The sequence below is a fragment of the Rhinoraja longicauda genome, chromosome 2, assembly GCF_053455715.1.
Source record: "Rhinoraja longicauda isolate Sanriku21f chromosome 2, sRhiLon1.1, whole genome shotgun sequence".
In the NCBI taxonomy this organism is placed as follows: Eukaryota; Metazoa; Chordata; class Chondrichthyes; order Rajiformes; family Arhynchobatidae; genus Rhinoraja; species Rhinoraja longicauda.
Window position 1 is genome coordinate 66,131,875 of NC_135954.1, and position 12,206 is coordinate 66,144,080.

Below are 12,206 nucleotides of genomic sequence, written 5' to 3' on the forward strand. Positions count from 1 at the left end.
TTAACCTACATACCTGTACGTCTTTGGAGTGTGGGAGGAAACCGAAGATCTCAGAGAAAACCCACGCAGGTCATGGGGTGAACATACAAACTCCGTACAGACGGCGCCCGTAGTCAGGATCAAACCTGAGTCTCCGGCTCTGCATTCGCTGTAAGGCAGCAACTCTACCGCTGCGCCACCGTGCCTTTCCTGGTTGTGAAAGGGCTTTCATCTGAAAAGATTCATCTGCTTATTTCCCCCAGATGCTGATCTGAGTGTTTCCAGCACTTTCTCTTTATTCCAGATTTCCAGCATCGGCAGATTAGACAAAAAAATTCAAACTTGTAACTAACACATCCTAGGTCCGGGAGTTTTTGCTATTCCACAGCTTCTCTTTCTGCAACTCATCCTATCATAGGGCTTCAAGTACATTGATTTACCTACATGCCACGACCTTCAGAAGACTAATACTGTAAAGGTAGCATATTGTTTAAGATTTAATAGCTATGAAATTGCACAGCCTTCATGTCCTGAACATTTGTGCTTTAAGTGCACTAGACATGCTCCTATCCAATTTATCACAGAAATCCAAACACTATCTTTTCTAAAAAATCAATAAGCAACAACATTCTTCCCGAGTAAGAAAAGAAGAGAACAGCGGAGGTTAGACATCCGAAATAACAAAAATATGCTGGAAATGTTCAACAATTCAGGCCACATCTGTGGGAAGAGAAACAAAATTAATGTTTCAGGTTGACAGTCCTTTGAAAAAAAAGGAAAAGGAGAGAAAAAGGAGCTTTTTAAGCAGCAGGAAATGAGGGGGTGGGCTATATTGTGATCAGGTAAACCCATGCTCACCATGGGGATAAGCTGTAAACAAGGTCATCTGACGAACGAATGAATGTGAGCAGTTAGAAAGTGAGAACATAGGCAAAAGAATGTAGGAGCTACAAAATACAGAGTAGACTTTTAGAGATACTGCGTGGAAACATGCCCTTCAGCCCACCGAGTCTGTGCCGACCAGTAATCACACCGTACACTAGCACTATCCTACACACTAGGGACAATATACAATTTCCAGACACCAATTTACCTACAAACCCTCCTATACGTCTTTGGAATGTGGGAGGAAACCAGAGCACCCAGAGAAAACCCATGCGGCCAAGGGGAGAACACACAAACTCCATACAGAGTCAGTGTCAAACCCGGGTTTCTAGCGCTATAGGAAAGCAACTCCACTGCTGCATCACTGTACTGCCCCAATTAGGGAGGCATGGCCAGCGGGCTAGCCTGGGTAGGTCATCAATTCTCAGGAGAAATTGACAGAAATCGTTACCTGAAGTTGCGGTATTTAATATTTAATCAAAAGGCTGAAATGAGCCCAGTTGGAAGTTGCAATGCACTTCCTCAAGCTTGTGCCGATGCCTCACTTTACTGCCTATATATATCATTTTACCAGTATGCAGCATTCCAACAATGTGTTACAGCCTAGAGCCAGGGTCACCTTGGATTTAGTTCATCTGAGTTATTCCCTTTCTGCACCCTCTCTGTAATTTACAAGCTTGTTCTGTCTCCTTCCCAGTTCTGATAGTTTGTCTCTCACAGATGCAGCCTGATCTACCAAGTATTTGTGTTTCCCAGCTTCAGTTGTACCCATCTAAATACATTGCTTCTATTTTTTCTTTTTTAATATTATTAAAATGCAGAAAGTGTTTCAAATGTTCTGCATCAAAATCACCCATGGAAAACACCATTATTCACTGAGGTTCCTGGTTATGTATAAGTTAGCCTGATGAAGCTGCTGAAAATCACACTGCACAGTTCATGGTAAAAGGTAAACAGAACATTACTGTATACACGCGGCAAATATGTCCATTTACCAAGCACTTGCACCTGTCTTCCAATTTTAATCAGTGCCATGTATTTCAGAGTTTAATTATTAAACATCTAACAGCAGGAATGGTGTTTACTGGTCTGAACTGTTCTCAGCGCCAACCTAGCACGAACCAAGTTAACACTAACCCAATTCTCAGCACCAGCCTGAAATAGCGCTTGTCCCTTCAATAATGCCTACATCAGATATGTAATTCATATTCCACTTGTGGGGAAAATGGGGACAGACAAGGTGCATGGCAGTAACATTCCAGACCTTCAAATATTCAAATGAAGGTCTACTCGCTCCCTGGTGATTTTTGTTAAATGTCAGAGAAGTGCGAGCTCAGCTGATGGCAATGTGTTAAAAAACCAACATGGAAATATTATAAAATATAATTACACCCTGGCATGTCCTTGCTTGTGCAAACTCTGCTTTTCTAAATTTGACACTTACATGTGTCCTTTAAAAAAAAAGAAAAATTTCATAACATAATCCTTTCAATAAAAAATGGAATAGCTTTATAATAACACTACAGATATTATGTTGTTTGACTCAAATCGCTTACTTGGTCTCCAGATGCATGTTGCTGATGGGAGTGTTCCATAATATATACCTTCATGCCATTTTCCAAATAGTCGATTCATCACCTCCCCATTTTGGTTCATTATGATCCCTTCAACCTCATTAACATTTGAATTCCAATACCTAGCCTAGAATATCAAAGATAATTTGTACATAGGATGCAACAGAATTACAAACATCAAAAAGGCTTCTAATACCAAAACCGCTGTTAACATTGAAGGTGGATGTGATGCAAGTTTGATATTTAATTGATTTTTTCCAACTCTACTCTTGGAACTACTGTTTTAAACTCGACCATCAGTTTTGATTTTTGCCATGCTATTCTAGCTAAATTTAATAAAATCATCATACATTATTTCAAATCAAAATCTAGACTTTAATTTCAAGTGCTTTGTGTAAAGGGCTTTAGCGACCTATTCATTAATTTTCCCAACAAGTTGGTCTGGTAATAACACGATTATTCAAGGTAGCTATTGTGAAGGTCCTTGAAGATTATGTCAATAAATTCTAATTAGCCTTGATAACAATGTTTCATTGTCCTGGTTGATGGTTGCAAGCCAGGTTGTTCAGCTGCAATGCTGGGATAATCTACTTCACATTTTAAACCTCCTTTTCAGAAGAAATTGGAGATTCAGGATTCTTTCTTTAGAGCAGTAAGCTCTTGGGAACTTCAGAGCATGAAGCAACAGTAAAGCTTTAATTTTCCTGTCTTTACTATTTTCTTTCACACAACAGGAAGTAAAGTATGGTGAATTGAAGCCTGGAGTACAGGCGATTGTTTTTGTTACCTTTTGTGTGAATATAGAATAAACCAGCCACAAACAGAACCTACGTTTTGAATTAAGCCAACAACAAATTGGGACAAGCACTGCCGTGACAGGTCTGCAGTATAAGATTCTTGACCAGACAGGATGCACGTGATTCTTTTCTGCACACAATTACAGCCCCCATTCACCCTACTTCCTTCAGAAAGTTGCAGGAGCTTAAACATAGAGTTCGCAGTACAAAAGTAGGCCAATGTCATCGGAAGTAGTTTACATAAACTAAATATAGGTTTGTCCTAGTAAACAGGTAAAGGACACATCCACAGCTCATAATCACCCATATCTGACACAGTATGTGTGTTTTTTTATGCAAGCAATGTTTGGAAGGCAGACCAATGTTAAAAAACATGAGCTTTCCTCCTTTCAAATGGAGACATTTTATACCTTCATAAATGTTAGCTTGCACTGGCAGATGTCACTTGCTGTATTTTTAATGACAATCTCTCCATAATGTTCAATCCACCTCTGTCCACTGAGAATGTTGTGTATACACGAAGTTACTTTATTCCACTCGTAATGGTCTCCGTATCTGAGGAGAAAGTTGTATGATTGAGACTTCTTTTAGGCAGGTCCATAGAAATATACTTGGTATATTTAATCTATTTGAGCTAAACATATTGAACAACACCTTACAGTTGTTTGAACTGTTCTCAACACTATTTAAGTTACTTCAAATAAATGGGAAATGAAAAATCTATTTTTAAGCACACAATCTTGTGGCAGTCATGCCACCCATAAAACACAGGCTCTGACCAGTAAAACTATTCCTTATGTTTTTTAGGGGCTGGTACATCAAGGGAACAATTTTGGTCCCTGCCAATCCAGTAATGGGATGTCAGGAACTCCCAACTACAGTGTGAAGTGTTGGATGGCCATCAGCAGATGGGATTGAGCAATAGAATAGGTTAATTGGAAGAAAATAACTCCTTGAATCAAATGGGTGGGGGTAAGAAGAAAAAAGTGTATACAGTACATAAATGGGTAGAAAGAAGTGGCACCATATACCCCAGTCTTTTAATAAACAGACTGAACAGAGACCATCAATACAGTATAGACAATCTACCATGCAACTCTTGCAGGTTTCCCCATGTTGCATTATTAAGTCTGCAGATTACTGCAGGGGGGGAGAGGATTCAAGGATGTTCTCAAAGTTCCTTGAAAAAGTGCATGTCAGTTTTCACTCGCTTTTGACCATCAGTGGAAAAGTGTGCTTGTAAACAATATCCTAAAGCTCCTTGAAAAAGTGCAACATTCCCTTCCCCAATTTATCGGGAAGCCCCACCTCCAGAACACAAAAGGTATTTGGGATGGCCATATGAACGTTGAATCCTGTGCAAATGGCATTAGGGGGCACGATCTCCTGAAATGTTCAACCATCTACTGACTCACGCAGTTTCCGCCCCACTGTGGCAGAGCCTGTGGCTCACACACTGGGCTCAGTCACATTCGAACCCACAGCGCCAGAAAGGATGCAAGTCATTCCCGGCTCGGAGAAACTGCCTCAAAGAAGGAAAAATCTCCAGAACTCAAGTACACTTCTGGCATTGCAGGATATCAGGTCAGAATGGTCGACTGAATCCCGGGACTGGAGATACAAAATTTCCAAATGGATCCCAAAAGAGAATCTAAATATCAGATTTTAAGCTTCCTTAGCTGAGCAATTGATCTAACATTAAAATTTTAGATCGGGTACTAAATTCAGAGATTAATCTACACGTCACTAGAAATGCCCTCCTGGCATCTGGCACTCGGCCCACTCAACAGACGAGAAGGCTGCAAGACTGTTAAGGGAACGTTTTTCCCAAAACATTTTCTCCAGGGAAGGCAATAATAAAATTAACAGTCTGAAAATCCTTTCATTCACTCACATGTAATGCAATCTTAAACCTAATGCGTGGAAATGTGCTTTATGGTCTTAAACCATAAAGACTAGTCGATCAATTTATTCAATTATTTGTCATTAGTACTTGCAATTGACCAAGATGATGTGAAGTCACCAGCAATCAAGGTGGTGGTTGGAGGGTAAAGAAGAAAACATAAAAGCTTTCCTGGAACAAAATTATCTTTGCATTATTCTATTCAAATTTTAAATCGATATAAACTCACTTAGATGTTTTTTTGTGCAACAGGGTTCTTTCTGCAATGATACTTACTTCGGAAAAGTTACATGAATTGTGCCAACTGGAACAATCTCCATTGATTTACCCCAAAACTTGTTTTTCCACCTCACATCTAAAAGAGAGTGAAAATAAACCCATTATTTAAAAAATTGCACCTTCAATTAAATATTTTATCTTGCAAAGAATATTGACTTGCAAATCTAATTATAATTTTTTTAATATATTAAGATAATTTCACACCTCCACATTGTTCTCAACAGCTATGAGACAGAATTGAAGACCAGGTACATGTATTCCATTTAATTAGAGGGCAGATGAATCATCAGAAATAGTTTCTGCTGATGCTGGTTAATACACAAAAGGACACAAAGTGCTGAAGTAACTTAGCTGGTCAGGCAGCACCTCAAGAGAACATGGATGGGTAACGTCTCATATCCAGACCCTCCTTCACACTCTCCGTCTGTAACTGGACCTGGAATCCAGGCAAGTTGAAAGCCAGGGGAGAGGAGATGATCGGAAAGTTATTTATTGCAGCCTGCTTGCGGCTGGAGTGCAGATAAGGGTTGGAGACCCGGTGGCAGAGGGGGTGGTGGCAGCCGCTGCAGCCCACGGCGCTGGTGATGGAGCTGGCACCTGCGTTATTGCGACGCCGATGGTGGCCTGCAGTGCTGGTGGTCCACTATAACCAAAATCCATTGCGAAGACTGTAAAAATGAGGGTTTACTGTACTATGCTTTTAACACAAAATTCCCAGGAATATAGGTGGTTGAGGGGTGACCTTAGAGGTATATAAAATCATTGAATAGCCAGTGTTTTCCCCTAGGGTAGGGGAGCCTGAAACTGCTAGTAGAAGTGATAGAGGTGGTATAATTAATTGCATAATTAAAAAGACATTTGCATGGTACACGGGTAGGAAAGGTTTGGAAGGATATGAGCAAGGCACAGGCAAGTGGGACCAACTTGGTTCGGCAACTTGGTTGTAATGGACAAGTTGCCTAACCTGTTTCTGCACTGTAGAGCTTTACGAGTCCTACCTTGCCAGAAAGCAAAATTCTTTGATTCAGCATGACACGCAGATATTGGAGGATGGTGGCTGACCTAAAAGAAATGAAGAAAGTTTTTTTCCATTTAACTATTTCTTGAAGAGTTAAATTTACTTTGTATGCAAACCTAAATAAATAACTGAAACTTACAAAAACAATTTTATACAATTAAACAATTTTTCTGAGTTTATACTGCTGCTACGGACCACATCGACCACCCGCCTTTATTGGGAAGTGGGCAGTTTAATGCTACAAACCACAATTTGTTTATGTTAAGAGTATATCCCCGGTTCGGAGATTGGAAATTTGGCCAAACCAAATCCAACCAGATGAATCCCTACTTTCTCAATGGTTTCTGTGAATGCCAGTCAAAGGTGGTGGAGGGTGTGCTGCATTAGACTTCTTTTGGAAACCCAGCCAATAAGCATTTTAAAATAACTCCAATTGTCTAAGAAGGGGGAGACCTCCTGAAGAAAGGACTAATCAGCTTCCAGATCAAAGTAAAATCTGCTTCTGTGGAGGAACAAAAAAGAACAATGCCCTCTTAGCTCTACTTGGAGCGTAATATTTGCAAGAATGCTCCTCTGGTAGACCCATCCTGCAATAGAGCAGTAGATCAACACAGATACATTTGCCCGAGGTGTGAAGAAACCTTGCTCCCATAATTTCTGATGCTCCTCAGTTCATAGAGGTCTTTGGCTGGTGGAGCAGACTATTTTGGAACATAATGTGTTTAAGCTGAAGTAATAAGTATCCTAGGCAACTTTATTACAGAAATGCACTCATATCAATGTTTTTTTATTGAAATGTTGACAGCGTTATGAGCTAGTCTGTCTGTCTGTCAATAGACAATAGGTGCAGGAGTAGGCCATTCAGCCCTTCGAGCCAGCACCGCCATTCAATGCGATCATGGCTGATCACTCTCAATCAGTACCCCGTTCCTTCCTTCCTTTCTGTCTGTCTGTCTGTCTGTCTGTCTGTGTCTGTCTGTGTCTGTCTGTGTCTGTCTGTGTCTGTCTGTGTCTGTCTGTGTCTGTCTGTGTCTGTCTGTGTCTGTCTGTGTCTGTCTGTGTCTGTCTGTCTGTCTGTCTGTCTGTCTGTCTGTCTGTCTGGGTCGGTCTGTCTGTCTGTCTGTCTGTCTGTCTGTCTGTCTGTCTGTCTGTCTGTCTGTCTGTCTGTCTGTCTGTCTGTCTGTCTGTCATGAAAACTCTCGGTTTGTTTGTATGTATGTGTGCACCATAACTTTGTGGTTCCGCACAGCCAAAATGGCACATCATAGCGCCACAATTTCTAGCCCACCTTACTCACCATTATCCTGGGCACAATTTGAAACAACTCTCATTCAAATTGAAGCTACATTTTTAAGCTAGAGAGATTTTAAAGTTTAAAAATTTCCTTTCTAACCGAATTCTTGAAAGTGCTCAGTGTATGATGTCACAATGGGGCATGTACGACTTCAATTGCGCTTCCCTCCTCACTCGCCCAAACAAGATGGCCACCCGGGGTCAGTAGTCAGAGTGGGGGTGGGGGGAGTGGGGGTGGGGGAGAGTGGGGGTGGGGAGGAGGGACGATTGGGGTGGGTGGGGAGAGAGGTGCGGGCAAGGAGAGTGGGGGTGGGGGAGTGAGGGTGAGGGGAGGAGGGGTATAAAGGGTGGGGAGGGGGGAATGGGGGTGGAGGCAGGGCTGGGGAGTGGGGGTGGGGGCTGGGCAAGTGGGGGTGGGGTAGGAGGGATGGAGTGGCACAGTGGGGGGAGGAGGGGGGATAAGGGGGATTGAGTGGGGGGGGGGGGATTGAGGGTGCTACACCAATACAGGAGGGCTTTGTGTCCAGGGCTCACTCAGTCACACCCTCTCCCCTTCCCTGTTTCCCCTCTATGAGGAATGGGCCCAATGGGTCCAATTGGTCTAGTAGTATTATAAATTAATGATAAATAATTATATTCAACTCCAAATTATTCCCACCCATTTCTCAATGTAACCAGGGCCTGCACAAGAAACAATAGTTCAGGATACCCATCTGCCTAACCAAAATATTTTGTTTTTATTGTCATTACCTGTTCTGCAATAAACCTGAAGCCTTTCTCTTTCCTTGCACATTCATACGTCTCTCCTAGAACTGGGTTAAATGGCTTACTCCCAGCTCTGTGGTAGGAAGATGCATATGCTGAAACTGCAAATGCTGCCACAAAAGCCTGTGGGAATACAAGAGATAAACGACATTGTTCTTATTCTATCACTTTAAGCACAAAAAGAACACTTCATTATTAGGTCGCAAAAAGTAGAACCATTACCAATCCCTTACTTCATGTCATGCCTCAGTATGTCCTCTAAACAAGTGTCTGCTCATTGAAAACGAACTCATGGAAACTAAAACTAAAGCTGTGATTTAACTTTATACATAAACGTATCCACGACAAAAAAACAAACAGAAGATTTTCTCATTAATGCCAGAAGAAATCCATTTTATAATTATTGACAACGGAACAAATTATGCAAAGGTTGTGAAGGTCAATGTTAAAAACTGCATTCCCGATTCGAAACGTTGTTATCTTTCCATGTTCTCCAGAGATGCTGCTTGACACGCTGAATTACACCAGCGGTGTGATTTATTTGTGCAAATTGTTTATTCCTTCATGCCCTTAATGAGTGGGTGGTGCATGAGGAAGGCACTTAATGAGTGGGTGGTGCATGAGGAAGGCATTTCAGGATTACGGTCCAGCATTAGTGAAAGAACAATCACAAATTTTCTCATATGTTACTTGGAGGAAAATTTGCAGGCAGCAGAGCTAGCTGTTCTTTTCTTTTTGGTCGAGTCAGATTATGGGTTTGGAAGGCGCTATCAAAGCAGTCTTGCCCAATTGAAACAATGGTCCCGGAGATACTTTATGAGACCACAGCTCAATGGTGATAGATAGGATGCAATCCAAATAGGCTGCATTTTTCTGAATGGTGCTTGGCTTCAATTGCTGTTGGATCAGCATCCTCCATGCAATGGAGAGTATTCTGCTATAACCTGACAGTGGCAAGGTTTTTCTTTTTATGGCGAGTGGGGAGGGGGGTTGGAGGAGGGGGAATCAAGAATTCTCTGCCTCTGCACTCATAATGTTTTTGTGATTGCCTCAATTACATTTCTGGTCAATGACACTCAATAGACAATAGACAATAGGTCCAGGAGTAGGCCATTTGGCCCTTCGAGCCAGCACTGCCATTCAATGTGATCATGGCTAATCATTCACAATCAGTCCCTGCCTTCTCCACAGACTTCGCTATCTTTAAGAGCTCTATCTAGCTCTCTCTTGAAAGCACCCAGAGAATTGGCCTCCACTGCCTTCTGAGACAGAGAATTCCACAGATTTACAACTCTGACTGAAAAAGTTTTTCCTCATCTCCGTTCTAAATGGCCTACCCTTTATTCTTAAACTGTGGCCCCTGGTTCTGGACTCCACCAACATTGGGAACATGTTTCCTGCCTCTAACGTGTCCAATCCCTGAATAATCTTATATGTTTCAATAAGATCCCCTCTCATCCTTCTAAATTCCAGTGTATACAAGCCCAGTAACTCCAGTCTTTCAACATACGACAGTCCTGCCATTCCAGGAATTAACCTAGTGAACCTACGCTGCACTCCCTCAATAGCAAGAATGTCCTTCCGCAAATTTGGTGACCAAAACTGCACACAGTACTCCAGGTGTGGTCTCACTCGGGCCCTGTACATCTGCAGAAGGACCTTTTTGCTCCTATACTCAACTCCTCTTGTCATAAAGGCCAACATGCCATTAGCTTTTTCACTGCCTGCTGTACCTGCATGCTAACTTTAAGTGACTGATGAACAAGGACACCCAGATCTCTTTGTACTTCCCCATTTCCTAACTTGACACCCTTCAGATAATAATCTGCCTTCCTGTTCTTACCACCAAAGTGGATAACCTCACATTTATCCACATTAAACTGCTTCTGCCATGCATCTGTCCACTCACACAACCTGTCCAAGTCACCCTGCATCCTTATAGCATCCTCCTCACAATTCACACTGCCAGCCAGCTTTGTGTCATCTGCAAAATTGCTAATGTTACTTTTAATCCCTTCATCTAAGTCATTCATGTATATTGTAAATAGCTGCGGTCCCAGCACCGAGCCTTGTGGTACCCCACTAGCCACTGCCTGCCATTCTGAAAGGGATCCGTTAATCCCTACTCTTTGTTTTCTGTCTGCCAACCAATTTTCTATCCATGTCAGCACCCTACCCCCAATACCATGTGCTCTCCCAAGGAAATTGATGATGGGTATTATGAAATTGGATGCAGAATATGATTGCAATGCAGTGATTACTGGATCAGCTTCAATCATGGAATTGACACGTCTCCATCTTAAGCTCGAGTGGTATTTAAAAGAGTGAGTGGTGACTTTGTTGAAATTTTAAAGATCTTGAAGGGCCTTGACAGGATGGATGCAAGGAGAATATTTCTGTTTTATCACCTGTTTAAAACATACGAGGAGAGTGAAGTCAGGAAACAACAACCATGAGTCACACTTTGAGTGACATTTGGCTTGTGCTTTTGTTGCGGATAGAAGTCAAGGAACCGTGAGATATTGTCAAAGTAATTTTGATAGTGCATTGTGGGCTGTCCAAACTGCAGTTACAAAGCACTAATGTACAGAGCTGAATTGAGTCCTGGAAAAGGTATGATGTTCAAGTCAACTCTACTTAGTATTAAGCCAAGTCTTTTCAACCCGTGAAAGCTTTGCATTCCTTGGTGCAGAATGAATTAACTTGTGTTGACTCTTGGAATGAAAGGTGGTTACACCCATGAAAGGAATGAAGGAGAGTGCAGGAGTAAAGATTATTTACACAAGTAGCTCCCAAACTCTTCACTGGGTATTTTTAAAGTAGAGATTGACAAATTCTTTATTAATAAGGGTGTCAAGGGTTATGGGGAGAAGGCAGGAAAAAGGGGTTGAAGGGAAAAGACAGATCAACCATGATTGAATGGCAGAGTAGACGCGATGGTCTGAATGGCCTACACCTGCTCCTCAGATGTATGAACTTAAGAAACTCAACCGAAATATTTTAACATCTTATTGCAAAGGAAACTGATAACGTAGTGTGAATGCAGCCTCACCAGTTATTATCTTTGAGGCAGTTTGATATAACTACTCGTTTTCTCGGCCATTTCAAAAGATGATTAAAACTCAGAATGCCAAGCCAGTCAAGGTAACAAATTGGAGTTCCTTCCTCTAGGTACATCAGTAAACAAAACGCTGTTTGCAACAGACTAGCAATGTTAAGCTTACCATTACAGCAGACACTAGCTTTTCATTCCCAATTTAATGGACTGGATTTAAACTCTCCAGAGCAGTGTAAGAATTTAAATTCTCATCTGCAAATCATTCTTGACAATAGACAATAGGTGCAGGAGGAGGCCATTCGGCCCTTCGAGCCAGCACCGCCATTCAATGTGATCATGGCTGATCATTCTCAATCAGTACCCCGTTCCTGCCTTCTCCCCATACCCCCTGACTCCGCTATCCTTAAGAGCTCTACCTAGCTCATTAATGCAAGCTTCTGGCTTACATATCCACTTGACATCCACTATGCGACCATGTTTTTTGAAACGTTTTTAATTACTGTACATGTTCAGGTTGTGAATTATTTTCACTTGCAACATTTAATAAAAACCGAGCTGGAGTGTAATGCTTCTGGCATTGCTTAATTAATTTTTTTTAAAATTAACAATCTTCATTGCTGCCAAGTTAGTCGTTTCTGAGGTACAAGTAAATCAA

General features: G+C 41.6%; 1 protein-coding gene across 1 annotated transcript in view; it reads right to left on the reverse strand.

The window, feature by feature from the left end:
- Positions 1–12,206, reverse strand: part of osbpl3b (oxysterol binding protein-like 3b) — a 131,494-nt gene that overhangs the window by 13,317 nt on the left and 105,971 nt on the right. The window contains exons 16-20 of the mRNA XM_078420333.1: positions 8,479–8,616; positions 6,416–6,479; positions 5,415–5,493; positions 3,646–3,790; positions 2,421–2,565 (exon numbers count right to left, since the gene is read on the reverse strand). Of these exons, the coding sequence (XP_078276459.1) occupies positions 2,421–2,565; positions 3,646–3,790; positions 5,415–5,493; positions 6,416–6,479; positions 8,479–8,616 (571 nt within the window). The remainder of the gene's footprint in view (positions 1–2,420; positions 2,566–3,645; positions 3,791–5,414; positions 5,494–6,415; positions 6,480–8,478; positions 8,617–12,206) is intronic.